The sequence below is a fragment of the Podarcis tiliguerta genome, assembly GCF_965153285.1.
Source record: "Podarcis tiliguerta genome assembly, chromosome: 4".
NCBI classification, from domain to species: Eukaryota; Metazoa; Chordata; class Lepidosauria; order Squamata; family Lacertidae; genus Podarcis; species Podarcis tiliguerta.
Genome location: NC_139537.1, coordinates 41,213,925 through 41,233,703, shown reverse-complemented (window position 1 = coordinate 41,233,703; position 19,779 = coordinate 41,213,925). Strand labels below are relative to the sequence as shown.

The 19,779-nt window shown below is 37.3% G+C and overlaps 1 protein-coding gene across 5 annotated transcripts in view; it reads left to right on the top strand.

The window, feature by feature from the left end:
• The window catches only part of CADM2 (cell adhesion molecule 2), a 359,857-nt gene that overhangs the window by 286,558 nt on the left and 53,520 nt on the right, over positions 1-19,779 (top strand). For all 5 annotated transcript variants that reach the window (XM_083439260.1, XM_083439263.1, XM_083439262.1 and 2 more), the window contains one exon: positions 17,503-17,681. In XM_083439260.1, coding sequence (XP_083295386.1) covers positions 17,503-17,681 — 179 coding nt within the window. The remainder of the gene's footprint in view (positions 1-17,502; positions 17,682-19,779) is intronic.

Below are 19,779 nucleotides of genomic sequence, written 5' to 3'. Positions count from 1 at the left end.
TGTGCTGATTAAACGTGGATATGATGTTTTTATGGTTATGATGCTTGTCATTATATTGTGCATATAAGAATTTGTGCACCCTTTTAAGTGTGAAATATTTTCCCTCTTTTCACTGCTTCTAAGCAATGATGCTTGGCAGATAAGCAAATGGTAGTTCTGTAACTGAAAGTATGCAAGAGCAGGCTGTTTGAAGCAATACATTTTGATCTCGAAATGCGCTATGCATAGTCCTTATCAATTAACACCTGTAACATTTCAATGGAAAATAATGATGCACATGGTGTAGAAGTGGTAAAGGAGCCTGTAAAAATACCCTGCCAGGAAGAGAAAAAGCCTGTTGCTTCCTTCTTTCAGTCCTCTTCCTCTGTAGCAGATGCCACACTTTTAAAAAATAATTTTCCTGCCACTGTGCACAGAACTCATAGCCAGACAGACCTTATATTTGACAGGTGTCAGACAAGAGTTAAGATTTTCCTTTGTCTATGTGTCTTATTCAGAAGCAGTACTTGGGCTGACTAATGGTTACTTGACATCAGATAGGTGGCTTTTCTCTTCTTTGTCTTTTTAAAGTTCAAGTTTTATTATTTGTGTCAAGTAATACAAAGTAACTCAGAAAGTCTTGTCTTCTTGGATTCTGCTTGATTTAAATGATTTGGAATATGTGTTTCAATCTAATCCCTTTGTGACTTTTAAAGAACCCTCTACCTTTCCTAGCTAATGCTCAGAAACAGATTCAGCACATATCTAGCAATGTAATCAGCTTGATGAACAGAATATGAGATCTTACAAGAATAGTAGCTACAGGGGCAAATATATATGTACCGCAATATTTATTAACCTTCCCAGAGGCAACACACATTTCTAAACAAATTATGCCATATATATTATACTAGCAGGGAGTGTCCAACCCTGCCCAGGAATTTTTAGAAACCAAAGATATATTTTGATTTTAAATGGATAGTGCAATTTGTGTTTGGACCCGTCACACAAAAAATCAGGTGAAGTCATGCCAAAGTCACATTCAAACATCAGTGAAGACTGCCATCCTCACCTCAGAAACCCTCATGCCAAGTTTGCCATCAAATGCATGCCAAAAAATAGGTGAAGTCATGTGAAATTGACATTTTGGTCTACCATCTTGATTCAAAAGGTTGCCTGGTGTCTAAATTGTAACAGCATCTGCCATCCCCACCTTGGGAGTGCTTGCGCTGAGCTTGGCAATAATATCTTGAGAGGCAGCCAAACCTATACAAAAAAAGAAAAAAAAGGGAAAAAAAGAAAAAAGAAAAAGGTGACAATTCAGTCCTGCACTTTGATTCCAAATGGTGGCTGAGTTTGGCAACGATATCTCAAGAGGCAGCTGAACTGATAGAGAACAAATAGACAAACAGACTGATAAACCACTCTCTAAAATACATAGTGAATGATGTTGTTGTATCAATAAAAGTAACTGGGGGAAAAATATGGCAGGTAAAACAAAAATTTCACGTGTAGCATTACATGAGTGCAACAGCCATGACACTGTAGTGGGTGCTTTTCCTTATGGTGCCTCATCCAAAAGACATGTCAACGCAGACAAAAGGATGCATTACAAAAACTTTCTGGACTTTTTGGATCAGTACCACACTTTGCATTCCACACTGAACAGTGCATTCTAAAGTATTCAGCATACTAAAAAAATACTGGAAGCTGAACAATCCTCTGAGTGTGGAAATTCTGCTTTTTTTAGCAAGGCTCCCACCTCATGTTGTGTTTAAGACTATCTCAGAGGGATGTGCTATTTTCACACAACATATCATTTATAAAAAATGCACTCATCATACAAGGTATAGAAATCTTTCTGTCATTGATTCTGTTAATATAGAAGATATGCTACTTTAAGGAAAGATAATATTTGCTCTTGTTAACTTCTATGGAATATGCAAACACAATATAAGGTGAAATTTATCTATTTTGAGATGGACACATTCACAATATCTTAGCTTACTTTTAAATATCTTGAGACAAGTAGAGTTGTGGACTTGAAGGATTTCAGCGTGAGAAAAGTAGCTTATCAGCTACTGTCTTCAAATGGAATGTCCATATGGCTTGGGTGTATGAATAATGTAATCCTGCAAAATCCCATATTTTGAAGAAACTGGAACTAGAGAACAATGTTCACATGTCTGTCTATTTGAATAGACACTTGAATAGACACTCAAAAAGTCAACAAACCTTTTCACAATACATTCCTTCTATGTTTATAGAGCATCATTAAAACCAAAGCATCGGAAGAACTTGGACCATTTTTCATGCTAAATTTTGTGCTTAAGTACAAATATATACTTTATGTGTGAAGGCCTTGCCATTGTGTAAATCCTAATTTCTCCATTTCAAAGCAAGGGAGGCCTCCTCTGATTTTTATACTATTTGCCTATATTTCTCCTGTATAAATTCTGCTATGGTAATCGGAAGAGTCAATTTCTCTATGCTCCATCTTTAGGAAAAGCAAACTATGTATGTATAGAAGAGACAGCCTTCACTTTGCTGGTTCACCTATTGTAGAATAAGCACTTGAGGGAGGCATGCTTATTCTTAGCACTAAGTTAAAACTTTTGTTTTGTCAGGGTATTTTAGATTATGGTATTTTTTGCTGGTTAAAGCATATTTTTGGTTTGTTTTGTAATTTTAAATTTATCCAGAAATTCATTTTTAACATGGAGTGGTTTATACACTTTTAAAATTAAAGCAAAATATAGAAGTAGAATAAAATTATGGGCCCTTCACAACTAACCACAATGTGTATGTTTGAATTCAGTAAAGTTCTACACAGGGTAGACCTAGTGAAATTTATGGCCCTATGTCAATCATGTCCATTAACTTCAGTGGGTCTATGATGAGTATGACTAACATTGGATACAACTCTTAAGAAGCTCCCTTTAGTGAGGTGATTTTTAAGGATCAAATAACTAACCCTGGAATAGATTATAAAGAAATGAATCTGCTGTGGGTAGAGATGTTATCAAATGTAGATGGTGTGGTGGAAGGAGAAATCAGCCTGCATAAAGAGAGAGTGGTTAACATTTGACCTTCTCTTTTCTTCATAATACATGACTACTAGCAAAAAGGCCTATTGTCTTTGGCTATCAACTGCTCCCTGTTTTGTGTGTTCTAGTCACTGAAGTTCCTTCTCAAGGTAGTTCTGTGACCAACTCTGTAACATAAAATGAAAACTTGTAGAACAAATACAGTTGCAAGCAAGACATAAATTTGTCTCAGTGTATCTGTGTCATGATTACACAGACATTCAGAAAGTGTTCCCCCTAGTATAATGTTAGGATTTTAGAGATTAACTAGGATGGTTTCTATGATACATTAGGTTGAGTCAGGTGAGAACCTATGATGACTGATAAGTATTTCCTGGGTTGCATGGCTGGCAACTTAGCATGTGCTCCTGCCCTCCCTCCTTGCAGGAAGCACTTCCTAGTCATCCATATGTGTGACACTGTGGACCATCTCCCAGACCAGTTACAGGTAAGCTACTCCAGTTTCTTTGTGGAGAAAGAAATTAATTGGATGCTGTGAGCCTTAGTACTCTTTGCCAAGGCGAGGCACTTGGTTTCCTTGCTCTAGCAGTGTGAAATATGAATGAGGCACATAAACTTAAGATCAGATATCTAAAGATCTTAATGGCTATCCTGAAAGACTCCAGGAAGTCACTGCTAACTTCTGCTTGGAAAGGATGGGTAGTAATATCTGGAAAAGAAATTCAGATAAAGCCTTTTGATATTCATTTTCAAAACATAAGAGTCAGAATTGGGGTTTAAAGAATATGTAAGCTCTCTCTCTTCAAGAATTTGGATTATATTTCAGAGAATATAATCCATTTACCTGGAAGTATGCCTACTGGACACAATGCAACTTGATTTGGAGTAAACACAACACAGGATTGTGCTTAGAGGCAGAGGTTCCAAAAGTTGGGAACAGAGTGAAACTTTAGTTTCTCCATGAGGTTTGAATGAATATGTGAATCAAAGGCATCAAAGGTCACATGCTCCCATTACACTATTTATCAGGGTAAACATTTACCATATTCATATAACTGTAGGAGATATTAGTAGACATAATATAAACAGAAGAAGCTTATTTCTTGATATAATTGACAGATGATTGACAGATTCCAGTAAACATTAAAACAAAAATACTTGCCAAGCATCTATACCCAAGACCATCAGGCAAAGGTTTGAGGTAAAATTGTGGGTAAAATTTGTTTGTATTGATGACATCAGATTCATATAATGCATACAAGCTGTACATCGGTTGGAACAAACAGACTAAAAAGCTACAAAGAATCATTTGTGTTAAAGACTCTGGCTCAATTACTTGGACTATCAACAAAGTATTAACAAATAGAACTTTCAGTTTATTTTTCTATATGTCTTTCTGAAACATAGCTGAGTAAATAGGAACAATGTAAAGAGCTTTTTTTTTTTTACTCATTCTCCATAGCTGTCCTAATTACATGCAAAACAAAGACTATAATTGCTATTTGAGCTAAGATTTCTATCAAAGCTGACATGGATCAATTTAAGTACTGCAGTATGCAAATAAATGAAGCAGACTGGGATATATGCCCAGAGATTTGACAAAATAAAATATGACAAGTTTTCTATATATTATTGTACTCAATTTTAATTTTAGATAGTTTTAACATCTGATTTTTTGTTGACTGCTACCATAATTTTTTTAAATCTTTCCAGCTGCCTACTGTGTGAAATTTCCTTTGAAGCTATATAGCTTTGAGGAGACTACTTGTCCCATTGTTGTCAATGCTGACTTTACTAATTGTGCATCAGCAATATGGTATATGTTCAATTACACATTCTGAAGTCCTACAAAAGTCACACCTGAGAATGAATATGACTCCATTGAGGGAATATACTTGGAAAACCTTCCCAGATAGGTGCCTTGTAACAAAAAGCCAATTATTTTGAAGGACAGTATAAATGTTAGTTTAGTATCCCTATTCACAAATACTACAATACATTTAAGGCTTGGAATTGGTAATGTAGCATTATACAGAGAGTTATACTTATAAAAATGCATCGTTTCAGCTAAGGTGTAAACACATACTATAATAATATATTCAATTTCAAGTTGCAGTTAATAGATTTGCTGTCATGCAACTAGATTTTCATTTTCCGTTTGGGAATCCCTTTTTCCCTACAAAGCAGCAAAATTGGTGTCATAAAAAGTGTCATGGAAAGAAACAGGGAGAAGCATTAGAGCCCATTTATAAATTACACTTCACAGTAAAACTCTCACTATAGTACCTAAGAACTTCTCTTCGAGTTGTCTGTAAAGTGATCAGATGGCTTAATGGGCTCTGTTCAGTAAAGAGCTTTCTTAAGACTCAACTGCTTTTCCTGCAATGTTTGCTCCAAAAATGGTGCAGAAAAAAATACAGTGTGAAGGAAGAAAAATCTAAATGCAGCCTCTTAAGTACGAACATGTGATACATCATTGAAATGCATTTTTTTTTCTTTCCCTTGAAATTATGGAAGACAAAAATATGGTTCTAAAAGTCTGTATCTTAGAACCAACAAAGACTATAAGGCAATGTCACCTGTGCACTATTTAACCCTAGAACTTAGAAACCATGAAAATATAATCAAAGATCTTTTAAGCATTCAACCTTTCAGAAGAGGGAAACAAAATGAGCACATTTGTCATATCCTTTTCCCACAGCTTGCCTTTGGTATTATCATATCCTCCCTTCAAAATGCTATCATTGGCATCGAACAAGCAACAGCTATTCATGTAGTAAGGAGGTATTACTCAGCTGATTGTTAGAGATTGTGCCACTTTTATGTATCTTTTGTTTCTATGTCATGCCCTTCCTCCAAGGCAGCCTTTCCCAACCTGTGGGTCCCCAGATGTTGTTGAACTACAACTCCCATCAGTCCCATCACCCCTAGCTAGCAAGGCCAGGGATGATGGGAGTTGTAGTCCATCAACATCTGGGGACCCACAGTTGAGAACCACTGCTCCAAGGAGAGCTCAGGGTGGTATACATGAAGTTGCAGTACTTTTGACTGACAGCAGTTGGCCCAAGGTGACAGTGATAGGTGTTCATAGGGGAGAAGCAAGAGGAACAGATGCTTTCCCCAATGAGCCATAATCCCCAGATTTCCAGATTTCATTTTTTTTTAGAAAAAAATCCTAGCTGTTGTAGACAATGATGTGCCCCCCCCCAAAAAAAAAATTCAGCGTTTTATTTTTCTGTTGAAAAGTTTATGATTAAGAAGCTTATTAGTTACAATGAACTGATTATGTCAATTCTAAATACAATATTGGGCAATATTTAGCTTTTTAGCTTTGTTTACTAATTACAAATACAATAAACATGCTAAATTAGATCATTTTCTAGGACAGCCATACAGAACCTTTGACCCATGAACCAAATTAGCAACAGTAAAAAGAAAGCCAGAAGTTATGCCAGACAGTCTGAGCCAAGGATCTATTAAAATCCTGTCCAAACACATGGCAGTTTCATGGGTCAAGGCAGCTATACTCAAGAAGCTGAAGTTTCAGAGCCGAAGTCTTTATACTCCAATAACTGGAAGTGATCGTGGCTGGGTAAAAAACACAGGAAAAGAGAGTAAGGGATCCACATGACACTTTTGCTGTTAAAGTTGGTCCCCTCCAACTGCTTCTTTCTACATTACCAACAAGGTTCCATTCTCAAGGCTACAATCCTATACTGTACACCCTTATCTAGGAGCAAGCCCTGCTGAATTTAATGGGGCATGCGTAGAATGCGCAAGTGAAATTTGTCTGCAATAACAGATAACTTGGAGTCAGGTTAAAGATCTATACTTTTCTTTATTAAGTGCGGTACTGCTGTTGTACACCTGGAATGGGTTTCAGGAATTATTTTTGTTTTTTTCTAGTTTTTTATTTGAATGAATGTATTATTACTTTGTGTGTGTTTAGTAATTTGAGCGATAGTAATACTTAATAACAACAATAAAGCAATTGAATGAGGCCCTCCATTTTCTATACTATATCTTCCTAGGAGAAGATAATATTTTGCCCTTTTTAAATCAGGCCTTCAAATAACAATTTTATCCTCAAAAACTATGCATAAGAGAGTTCTCACATTCAAGTTTAATCTTTAGCATGTAAGAGTATTGGGATAAGGAACAAATTAGTGCTTGTAGTCTAAAGTTGAAAACATAATGAACAATTAAAGTTAACTGCAGTTCTTTATAAAACCAATTCCATTCTGAAGAGCTTTATAACATATACAACTATTCAGTTTCTGTTTCCAGTGTTGTAGTCTCATCGAGTTCCATGGAACAACAGAGTGAGACTTCAGTCCCCACACTCACTGAATTCATTAGAACTGACTTCTGAATAGATATAGTTAGGATTGCACTGTTAAAACGTTAATTGGTCGTCGTCGTCCCCCCTTCTCAAGTGGGATTAAATTATTTTCTGTTGCCTCTTTACATGGCTTGGGATCTGTTGCCTCTAGTGGCTTTACATTGTGGAATTTTTTTTTGTTAAACAGAGCAAAATAAAATCCTGGAATTATATACGAGTTGAGATGCCTGTTACTTTTCATTTACTAGCAGCCCTGCTTATTGTAATACCTCCTGTTTCTGTTAGTAATGCCAGATGCTATTCTTCGCAGCTACTCGGTTCTCAGCAAAGCTTTCTTTGGGAATGGGCAAAGAAGACGACAGAATCTCATGACATGAGTAGGCAAGAAAAATCATGACAACACGTAGGAAACAGCTGTGGTAACTGAACAGCAACTATTAGCATGAAAATGTGTTAAATGTAACAAGCTTATTAAGAGCTAAAAGCTATTAAACCAATTGCTTTTAGCTCCTAATAACTTTATCATTATTCTTTGTTTCTGAAATCTCCCACAATTTAATTCCAATGATGAAAAATAATTACAGCCTTTCAGTTCTGGAAAGGGTGCAAGACTCTTAAAGAAATATGTAAATGTATACTCAGAATGATATCTGAGTAGAGGTAGCTGCAAAAAGAAGAAGAAAAAGTAAGAAATAAGCAAAATGGAATGTTTTGGAACAGAGAGCTACAAAAATAAAGTTGTGGCTGAAGGGTTCTGAGCTGGTTTTATTGCACTTCTAGTTCTCAGTCTACTGCATCAAATAATTTATTGGAGGTACAAACAGAATATTTGTTTATTGCAGAGGCTCCATGACTCTGATAGCTGTTTAACTGATAACATTGCTTCAACATATAGTGATTGTATTGCAACATAATATATATGAGATGGTAGGAATATCAAAGTTTTCAGTTTTTTTAAAAAATGGTGAAATGTGGGGAAGCAGAATGATTCAGATTTGCATCTTCTACTAGCAGTCAAGATCAGCTTAGTGAGGGTGATTCAAACAGTTATTTGACCAAGCATTTTTGGCGTTCTCTTGATATGTAAAGTCTCTGTCTCCCCCTGCCCCACAAAAAAAGAAACTTCCTGTAAGCTTATCTGTTCCCTTTATGTTTTGTATGAGGTAGACAATTTTCTTTAGGTGATGCATAGCATCTTAGAAGTACTCCAGATTATAGATTGCTGGTTATTTCTTGCTTGCGGCATCCAGGTCCCAGAAGAAGGTTGAGCCCCCATGCCTTTTCCCCATGTATTAGCTTTTCTGCCACCTCCCATTCCCTTTTAGTTAGTGTGTTTTTGCATTCACAGAAAAGGGCAGCACCACTCCATCAGTTGGCTAGGAGTCCTCTTTTGTCCCAGATGGCCCATCATTTTAAGGTTCTGTCCAGATTCCAGTCTGGATGTTAGAGTGTTTTCTTCCTCTCTTACCTTTTCCTTTCTAAACTACAAATGTAACAAGTACTGCACGGAACTTCCAACAGTTTCTAGATCATCAAGGAAAGGAAGAAAATAATTTTGAAGCAGAAAAATGGTTAATACTTCTTGAAGGAGGAAGTCCTCCCATTTCCATCTTCCAACATCTTGTCCACCATTCAGGCCACAAGAAAGTGAGCCGGCGGGGGGGCAGGAAGAGAGAGACAGACAGACAGACAGACAGACAGACAGACAGACAGAGGGGATGGATGAATGTTGTGTATATGTTCGTACGGGAGGTAGGGAGAAAGAAATGAACTCAAGTGAACAAACACTGGTGGCTGGGGGAGGGGAAGTACTGTAAACCCAGTTTGTGGCAATTGTTTATGTGTGGGCCTACCTCAATTGTTTGGTTATGAGAGCCAGTGTGGTGTAGTGGTTAAGAGCGGTAGTCTCGTAATCTGGGGAACCGGGTTCGCGTCTCCGCTCCTCCGCATGCAGCTGCTGGGTGACCTTGGGCCAGTCACACTTCGTTGAAGTCTCTCAGCCCCACTCACCTCACAGAGTGTTTGTTGTGGGGGAGGAAGGGAAAGGAGAATGTTAGCCGCTTTGAGACTCCTTAAAGGGAGTGAAAGGCGGGATATCAAATCCAAACTCTTCTTCTTCTTCTTCATGAGAGCCTTTGTCTTTAGCTTTGTATTCATATTTAAATTATCCTTATTTAAATGTGCATCTGTACATATATAGTATGCAAATCAGTGTATTCTTTCCTCTTTTGGGGGATGCAAATCTTCTTTTTTTTGGCCTTGAGTAAGCAGACACCTAGTAATCATCAACAGAGATGCAAAGTAGCAAAGTATCTTCCTTGACTGTTGTTGCCCCAGACTTCGCAAGCTTCTGGCTACTTGTTTTTCTCTCATCTTGCTCTGTTCTGGCTTTCATTTTGCTTTTTAAACTTTGGATGTTGTTCCTGGCTGTACTGCTCCTCTGGTTCCTTGACTGCTGGCTAATTTCCAGATCTCCTAGCAGTTGACCACCTTGCCTGAACTCAGCATGTTACTGATTTATCCTTTTGATCTGACACTCAGCCCAGCTTGATCTCATTCCTGACTCAACTGGTGTGCTGTTTTTCTGCTATTCTTAGGTTTCTAGCATTTATCTTTGAGGATTAGTGAAGCTTTTTGTTAATGAATATTGATAAATGAATCATTCCTATGTAAGGAAAATACAGCCTTTAAAAATATGGGCTTTAAACATGAAGAAGTAAGAGTGAGGAAATAATTCAATTTAAAGCATGTAGAGTGTTTTGGGGGGCAGCTGGTGATAAGAGGTTATTTGCCGCTGTGTCATGGCTTCTTGCCTTATCTGAACTGTAGCCACCCCTCATTCAAAATAGCACAGGGGTGTCTTTTAATTATTCTCACATTACAAAAGTCATTTGCAATGTAGTCAAGAAAAGTAGGGGGTAGGCATAGGTCAGATGAAAGACAGCAGTCCTGTTGTGAACACAGAAGCTCATAAGTCCCATTTCTGGATCAAGGCCTTTGTTTCCTTCTTTATTCATAAACAGCTGTAGTAAGAAAACTGTGAGAAATTGTTTCTTCTTAAAACAGGGAAAACAAAGAATGGGAAAGGCTCAGCATATTTGAAGGACGATAAATATCTCTTCCTCCCCCACCCCCCAAGACATGCAAATGTCAGCAGTATCAAGATAATACAGTACTCAAGTGGGTGCATCAGAATAGCTGTTACAAATTACTGAGATTAATTGAGAGCCATGTTAATGCTAATGAAATGCAGTTGGGGATGTAAGAGAGGAGTTGTACAGTTTGCACACTTTTGTTCTAAATACATTCTATCATTAAATCCTTGGATTCTCGCTTCACCACCAATTAGATGATTCTGCCACTTTCAGCTGCTCTTGCAGTTCCCGCCTTTCCCCCCCTGCTGCCTGAGCTGTGCAGGTATGACAGTTGAGCAAATATGGTAGGGGAACAGAAATAAGCAAACAGCACACTACCAGATTCACAGGAACATCCATGTCATAAGTACATAGGAAGCTACCTTATTCAAGGTCAGATGAATGCCCGACTTCTTGAGTATTTTCTGCTCTCCAAGGTCTCAAGCAGATGTATTTGCCTTCACCCCTTATTTAACTCTCTTAACTGGAGATACCAGGAATTGAACTAAAGCACTGAGCTTTGGCCCCCTGCCCTCTGAAAGCAGCAGCACATACTGAATATATATTAGACATCTAAAGGTGTCTTATGCCGAGTCAATCGGTCCTGAATAGAACACTACTACCCACTTTACATTCCTGAGCAGAGATCTGTCCCAGTCTTCTTACCAGACACCATTTTAATGGGAAATGCTAGGGATTGTATTTGGAATTGTATTCTGCCTCCCCTAGGGCTATTGGGGAGGGCTATTACATCGGAGCTCTGCTTATGAACTTTACAAGTCATCTGGTTGGCCACTGTGGGAATGAGAGGCTGGGCTAAATGGACCATGGCCTGATCCATTCAGTCTTTTTAAATGAAATTGCCTTTTTTCCCCCTCCTGGCCAAACTGCAGGCTGCTTCTTTTGAGCCAGTGGGCCCACAGCCCACCCTTGGAATAGGCAAACCAGTTTCATGGCCACCACATCCTTTGGAGCAGGCTGTGAGATGGCCATCCAAATGGCTAAAGCAATCTGCTCCCTTAATAGGCACTTAGTTAGCATTTATGGTTAGTAGCAAAGCCATGTGAAAGAGAATCCTTGAAGAATAGGAAAGAATGCCCTGGCCTATAGCAATCTTATCCACCTTTCCTCAGCTTCTGCGCTTGGATAAAATTGTCCCCTATACTGTATATTTAGTGCTTTTTCCTTGAGCTAATTTATAATGGCAACCCTACTTAACCCATTCTTGCATGGCATACATTCCCTACGGTGAAATAGGATTTAAACTTTTATAGGGGATTTAAAACTTAGTTTAAAGGATTTACAACTACGTTATTTCTCAAATGGAAAATGTGTGTGTGTGTGTGTGTGTGTGTGTGAGAGAGAGAGAGAGAGAGAGAGAGAGAGATTTACAATGTCATGCTATTGCAATGACATTTGTATTGCTGGATGTTCTCCCATTTTTTGCCTCAAGGGTCTCTTGAAATTTTTCACCTTTATAGTTTCCTTTTTATGCACCCCAATCCTGGTTACATTATTTATAAGCAATCAGCATCATTTAAATTTTGCAACCACATATACTGTAGCAACAAAAGTATGCACAGTTCAGTTTTTAAAGTATTGTTTTGGTCCTGATGCCAGGTTCCATTTGACCTTAGCATGCAAATTTATCAAAGCATCTATTGTTAAAGTACTGACATAAAGTTTATATTAATTATATTATATTAATTATATTATATTATATTATATTATATTATATTCAGCAACTGATGGCAGTTTAGAACAGCAGCTGCATTGTTATTGTATGCATGCTTACTCAGAAGTAAGTCTAGCTATGTTCAACAAGGGTTACTTCCATTTAAGAGTGGATAGGTCTGCAGCCTTACCCATCTGTTCTAGAAGCAGCAACACAAGTGCAAACGTAAGATGATCCTGATTAGTTGACATCAATTTGTGTTGAGAGACAATGGAAAAGTGCAGTATCTTTGGTAAAGTCAAACCATTGGAGAGTTACAGTGCCTGCTGTGGCTGTAAAAACCAATATGGGAGCGGTTTTGTTGTTACAGATGCACTATTGAGTTTTAGGGAATGTGGATTTATTCAAGGCCTGTTTATATATATGGACTGGGAAATGTGCACAATTTCCTCTTCCTGGAAGGATTGTGTGCACATGCTTCTCCATGAGGCCTGGTGAATGTGCACAATGGCTGTTTGTTAAGCACATTAACTTCTCAACTTACATTCTCCTTATTATAAACACACCATTTTAAAATAGTAATAATAATGAAACCCAGATTGTTACTGCAAATCAGAATAGTTCTACATATTCCTATATTTGTGAAGATGATGTTCAGCTTTATGCTTGACAACATAGTGTGCAGCATCTATAACTACATTTACCGGTACTCTATGAGTCACAGAAGAGAAATCCGCTTGTCTTTCTTTCGAAGATAGTAAGTGGAGATAGGAGAGGAAACAGAAAGCTTTCTGCTTCTCTTTTCCTTCTATTCTCCCAAAGGCAGACAATAAAATCTCTTGGAAGGTTTTATAATGATGGTTTTATAATGATATCTTGCCTTCCCTTTTAAACTGCAGTGGTAAAATACAGCTTTAGATCTTTCTCTCTCTCTTTTAATTTCGTGTTCTTTCCTCCGGGAATCCTGAAGGCATGGTCTTATTTTATTTAAGCATGTATTTAATTGTTGTTGTTTTTTTTCATGCTGTCTCATTTTATTATCACTGTTATTATCGTTATCCAACAAGCTGCTCTTTCAACAAAAGACCCCTCAATACCATGAAACAAACGGCTGTTGAGATCAACCTTAGTTTCAAAAGAGTTTGCCATTCAACTCGTTGAAGATGGGGGAGAGGTACTATTCAGAGAATGTATTGAAAGCACAGTGAGCACACAGAACAAGCTGCATGATTTGTTGGATTATGACCATTATTAGCGTGTTCAATTCCAATCATGTCTGATATAAGTGGTTTGGGGTCAAGAGGTAGTTGCAGTGCTTACAACCAATTTATGCTTTGATCTTGTCCCACTCTATTCTTTACTTCACCCCAAATTCTGTTTTAACACCACCCACTCATTCTCTGCTGCTCACCCTCCTGCCTCCTGAACAAAGAGGGATCATGCTTACAGGTCACTAGGTATCTGTCCTGTCTTCTCAGCATTCCCTTTCCACCATTATTTGCCTTGTACATGGCTTGCATGCAGGAGATGCTCTGGTGTAGCTGCAATATCCTGAATTGCCACAATCTGCTTCATTGCAGTGGTGCCACGCTCCCTGCACCTTTGCAGGTATAGAAACAGAGAGATTAAAATATTACAAGAAATTGCTTAACAATACTTTAAGATAATCTGATTTTCCAATATCCAACATTGCTTACAACACATGTAATATAATACATACAGTATTCAATAACTTAGCCTACCTTTTTCCAAAAGTATTTGATTCTTAAAAGCTTGTGAGAAACATGAGTAGATCAACTGAGTGATGCATGCCTTATGCATTTGTGAGGAACAAGAGGGAGAGAAATTATAAATCTAAGAATACCTTAGTTTTAAAAGAACACCTCTTTTCAGCAAGCTGCCTCATTCTACCCCTTAAAGAGATATTAGCTCTGCCAGCATTTTAACATAAACAACATGGACTGTTTGATCACAAATGTTTTCTGCTAGATTACATGTGCAAAACTGGCTTCCAAGCTCATCTGTTTGCTGCATAAGAGATTCTCTTTAACTTCTAGCTTTGGTATCAGATGTAAGTCAGAGGACTGAATAGTCGGACTCAGCACATAGTTAATAAAGTTAAATAACAAACATTTATTTTTACCGAGGAAACACTGTTTTTGCAACTAGAAACACTATGTTGTATTTGGAATGTATTTATTACTATGTCAAATCTATGTTTATTTTTCAACAAATATTTCATCTTCTGGCTCTGTTGTTGTGTATAATACAAGTGAAAGTAATTGCATAATATTTTTTTGAATCAAAAATATATTATTTAAACATGGATTATCTCAGTCAGGTGATATTAAATATACCTTTCCCACATAGCTTCTATTTTTAGAAACAGTCACTAGGGTCAGTATTCGGATATATTATCAATAAACTAAAGGTGCTGACTCTGTAAATTGCAACTTTTAAGCATGTTAGATTATTGCATAATATCATATGATATGGAAGTACTGCTCAGTGTTCGAGATTATTTATTTACGAATTCTGATCTATTTCTCAACCCAAAACAGCCCACAAAGCTTACTATGGGCACATAAAAAAAAATCATGAAAACATCAAAACTCTACCATTAAAATAGCAGGAAGGAATTATGAACATGCAAAAAAGAGAAGTGTTGAATTTTTGGAAGGGCTAACGGAAAATTGTTGCCTTTATGTCCATATTTCTTTCTTAAGACTGTGATCCTAAACACCCTTATGTATGAATAAGTATCGCTGAACCAAACAGTGATCAGTTCTGAATAGGCATGTTATGTTTGTGCTATAAATATCTGTAAGAAATGCCAGAAGGGAATTCCTATGTCAAAGTGTCAAACTTTGGAGAGTGTTGGCAGGTGAAAGCAGTTAGAGACTTGTGTGGTCAGAGGCTAGAAGATGTACACCAAAGGGCTGGTCCTTGAAGACACTTCATTAACACACAAAAGCGGGTGGTAGTAAGTGGCTGGCTTTCCCTTGGTATTTTACAATGTGTTTAGTACTATGTGTCCAGTTCTTTCTTCCTCAGGGATCTACCATATTTATTTGGATCTAATGCTCACCTTTTTGGCCAAATTACATTGCGAAAATTAAGGTGCACATTAGATTCGATGGCACATTTCCACTTGCCAGCAAATCCTTTTTTTGTTTTTTGTTTCAAGGTTATGAAAACTGAGGTGTGCATTAGATTTGATGGCACATTTAACTCAAATAAATAGGGTAATAAGCCATTCCTTAGGTTTACAGTGAGAACTGGTTAGACTAAAACTGGCTGGTTGGGGGCAGGTGTATAGAGGTCCCATGCTAATGTATAGCTGGAGGTGTCACTGTTTTTTTCCTTGCTAAAATGTAAGCTTTCTTCATTTTTTTGTATTGTAACCTGCCCCACTAAAACATATATGCTATTGCTAGAGTTTCATACATAGGAAAACCAGAATCAGAATGTATGTATACAGATTTGTGTGTTAACATTTGGGTTTCTGCTTGCTGCGTTATAATATTGTATATTATTGCTAGACTTTCTGTTATTTATTAGGAAATATATATATTATATTAATATTTTCTTTTACCCTGAGGTTTTGGACAGAGTGACATAAAATAGAAACGCTATAATTTTTCATAATTTATAGGCTACCACATAATTTATAACTACGTGTGAAAAATATTTTCTCGTAGTCCTCTCAGATTCCTCTTTACAGACTTTTTGCTTCTCCATAGTTCCCGTTACAGAATACCTTTATTGTTACCAAGCCTTTATAGATTAATTCTCTTCCACAATTCTACCTGTCTGTCCCAGTTCCTCTGATTTTATAGCACATCCATTGCTACACCCACGTATTTTTTATTTTCCTTAATGACTATTATAAGAACCTGGTACTAACCTTTTCTGTAGTTTTGCTTTATCTGTGCCTTTTAGCAGCCTGTGATGATCTTCCTACACACTCCACTAATGAATTAGAGCCTTGAAGTGTTGCCTTGTAAAGGCTTATTGTTTTCAGCCTAAAGTAGTGCAACTGTTATGTGCGCCTATATAACTTTGTTCCCATCATGCTGGCATGATGGGTTTAGGTACTGTTCCATATAATAATAATAATAATAATAATAATAATAATAATAATAATAATAATTTATTTGTACCCCGCCCATTTGGCTGGGTTTCCCCAGCCACTCTGGGCGGCTTCCAACAAAGATGAAAAATACACTAAAATGTCACATATTAAAAACTTCCCTGAACAGGGCTGCCTTCAGATGTCTTCTGAATGTCAGGTAGTTGTTTATCGCTTTGACATATGATGGGAGGGTGTTCCACAGGGCGGGCGCCACTAACGAGAAGGCCCTCTGCCTGGTTCCCTGTAACTTGGCCTCTCGCAGTGAGGGAACCGCCAGAAGGCCCTCGGAGCTGGACCTCAGTGTCCGGGCAGAACGATGGGGATGGAGACGCTCCTTCAAATATACTGGTGCAATACCACATTTTATGCATGATATTGTGGCTGTGTATGCATGCTTAATATGAGACTAGTTGCTATTAAGATATGATCATTGTTATTATTTCTTCCTTATTCATCGCCTTACACCAAAACCTTAAGGTGGCAATAAAAGCAACCTTTACACTTCTATAACAATCAGTTAAATATAAAAAATAAAAAAGACCATAACACAAAGAGCTTAATCAATTAAAAACAATAACCATAGTGCCATAAACACAATCACCATTAAAATTAATCTGACTAACAAGATACCAAGAGGAATAGCAATAAAAATGCTAAAGAACATTCAAAAGCCTGGTACTGAGAAGGAGGCAATGGGAGTGCCATTGCTGAGTCTGCGTGTTCCATAAGAAGGGAGCCCCCACTAAAAAAGCTTTTGCAAGAGGAGGCACTTGAATGTGGGTCTCTGAATATATACTGTAGGCTTAATTCTGAAAGAATAGCCTGTAAATCATATAACAGACAGGAACAAATCAAGTAAATGTCACTAGGCAGAATTTATCAATAGGAAAGTATCCTGAGATATAGTTTAAAAGAGACAACATTTTTTAATTATGAATATTTCTATAGTTCTAAGGCATTTGGAAAGCCAATTATAAATAATTGACCTTACCACCAACCAATATTTTATCTAATTTAAAGATAATATTTAATTGTGAATGGTGTTGTTCAGCTCTGTCTGTATGAATTACTTAATTATTTTTATAGTTCTTAAGGTTTGCTGCATGAGAAACCCATGTTGGTTTGATATGATGCACATTTATTTTTAAAGGAATTTGAAAATAATTGTTTCATCTATTTGTTTTTAATAGGCCAGATCCAGTATTATGGACAAAGGATGGTGGAGATTTACCAGATCCAGAAAGGATGGTTGTCAATGGTAGGGAGCTAAACATTAATTCCCTAAATAGAACGGACAATGGTACATATCGATGTGAAGCAGCAAACTCTATTGGCCTAAACAGCGCAGAGTATGTTCTGATTATACATGGTGAGTACTTCCTTCTCTGTCATTTAAATGATGGCGTGCATTGACATGTGCTTCGATTAATTTGTTTGGTTTTATTTAGCATTAATTTTACCCTGCCTTTCTCCCTCAAAACAAAGTTGGCTGGCTAATGGTGGCTTACCTTGATGAACGGCAGCTCAGGTTGCTTCTGCTTTGCTTCTTCCCCTGGAGTAAGTGGGAGAAACAAATCATGAAGCTGCAATTAAGCATGGCTTGCTTGAATATCTACACCCCTAGAAGCCTGGTTTGTTTCCCCCTAAGCAAGCTCTAAACTATGAGTTTTTGTGGTTTACAAATCCTGACGTTTTGGAGCAGCAAATTAGGACCCTGGTTTCAGAAGTCATACGTTGTGGTTTCCTGATACGTTTCTCCTGTCCATGTGAAGGGAAGAACAAAGCAGAAGTCATCAGGATGCATGTGTAAACATGTTGCTTGTTCACGGTAAACCACAATATACCAGCGACCCTGGCTCATCACAAAAATGTTAACTCAGCCAGGCAGCTGGCAGAGGCCAAATATCCAGAAATATGTGCTTGATGGAAGTTACTTTCTGGTGAATGAGTGACAGGGAATATTTCTAATTTGTAAGTTCTGAAAATGTAGTAGTTGTTTTTTGACAATAGGTTGAAAGTATTTTCCATGTTATTGCACTCTTACCATGAAAGAAATTGAAAGGAATATTTCAGATGGGAAATGCCAAATATGACAAAAATGTATTTTATAGATTGGTCAATGCTGGCTGCAAATTGTGCTTTAGACTTCCTCTAATCGAAGGGATCACTGTGACTATACTTGCTAAGGCAGGTGGGTGAGCTTTGCCAAGACAGCAGCCCTCTTAAAATTATTGTGGTGATTCAGAGCTGAAAATCTATAATTCTCATTAGATAGGGGCTTTACCCTAAATCTCATGAACTTTCAGGTATGACGTGGAATCCAGAAACACGTGACCCCCCCTCCATTTAGAAAGCATCAGTGTGGAGATAAGAGGCAATGCCTTCACACAACTGGGAATCATAAATGCTGAAATGTAAATTCCTGAAATTCAGTTACCATGCCTCCAGTTAGGAAAGTGTTAGCCATATTAAGAGTAGAGCCATTGAAACAACTTCCTAATTTTCTTGATCTGGAATCATGCATTCCCCCCCCCCAAAAAAAAATAAAAATTGTTGCATTTAAAAAGAAGGTGGTTCCATGTAAAAACCAAACAGTTCTGATATACTAAGTTAATTTAATAATGCTTGTATTTCATTTGGAGATTTTCTTTTGGCGATTCAAGGCCGCTAGCAGCAGAGTTCACTAGGCATCCATGTTACTATTATGCAGTTTGCTCACATTTACAATAAGTACTTCTCTAAACAACTTTTTAATTAGCCATTTTTAGCTCTGTTGTTGAACTGTACTTTATCAAAATCACCCCATGGATTAATGCTGCTCATGCTGCTAGATAAGTGCTTTGAAATTTATCATTAGTTTACGTAGGATTAGTGCCATAGGTAATGACAGGCTCATTAAAATTTCAGTAACTTATTACTCAGGTTTAAATTTTAAAAACTTCAATAAATAAAACACAAATATTAGTTCACCTCCACCCCACCCCCATTACCAACTCTGAATACTTTGGAAGCAGTCTGCTATCATATTTTGGCTTTATGTGGGTGAGATGTTAATCTGTGTCCTTTAGAACATTTTTTAATTTAACTGTAAATTTTCTATAATTATCTCCAATTAAAAAGAAAGTGGTGCACAACATTAAGCCCCCACAAATACACTGAATAATTAAAATGGTGTTTAAAAACCCCCCATAAAACAGCAACAATCAGCATAGGAGTTAGAAAAATGCAAGATATATTTGCCAGTTCCCTTCATTTTACCACACTGGGGCGACCAGTATCAAGGAGCAAATTAAACCTCCCTTTACCTTTCTTCTATATAAGTTATAGGTGAGCAACCTGCAACCCAGGATCAACATGTGGCTCTGATCTAATTTTATGGGTCCTCCAGCTGCTACTGAACTTCTCTATTATTCCATCCCATTAGAATTGCTTCCTCCTGTTCATTTCTTCCTTATTTTTCTGACTTT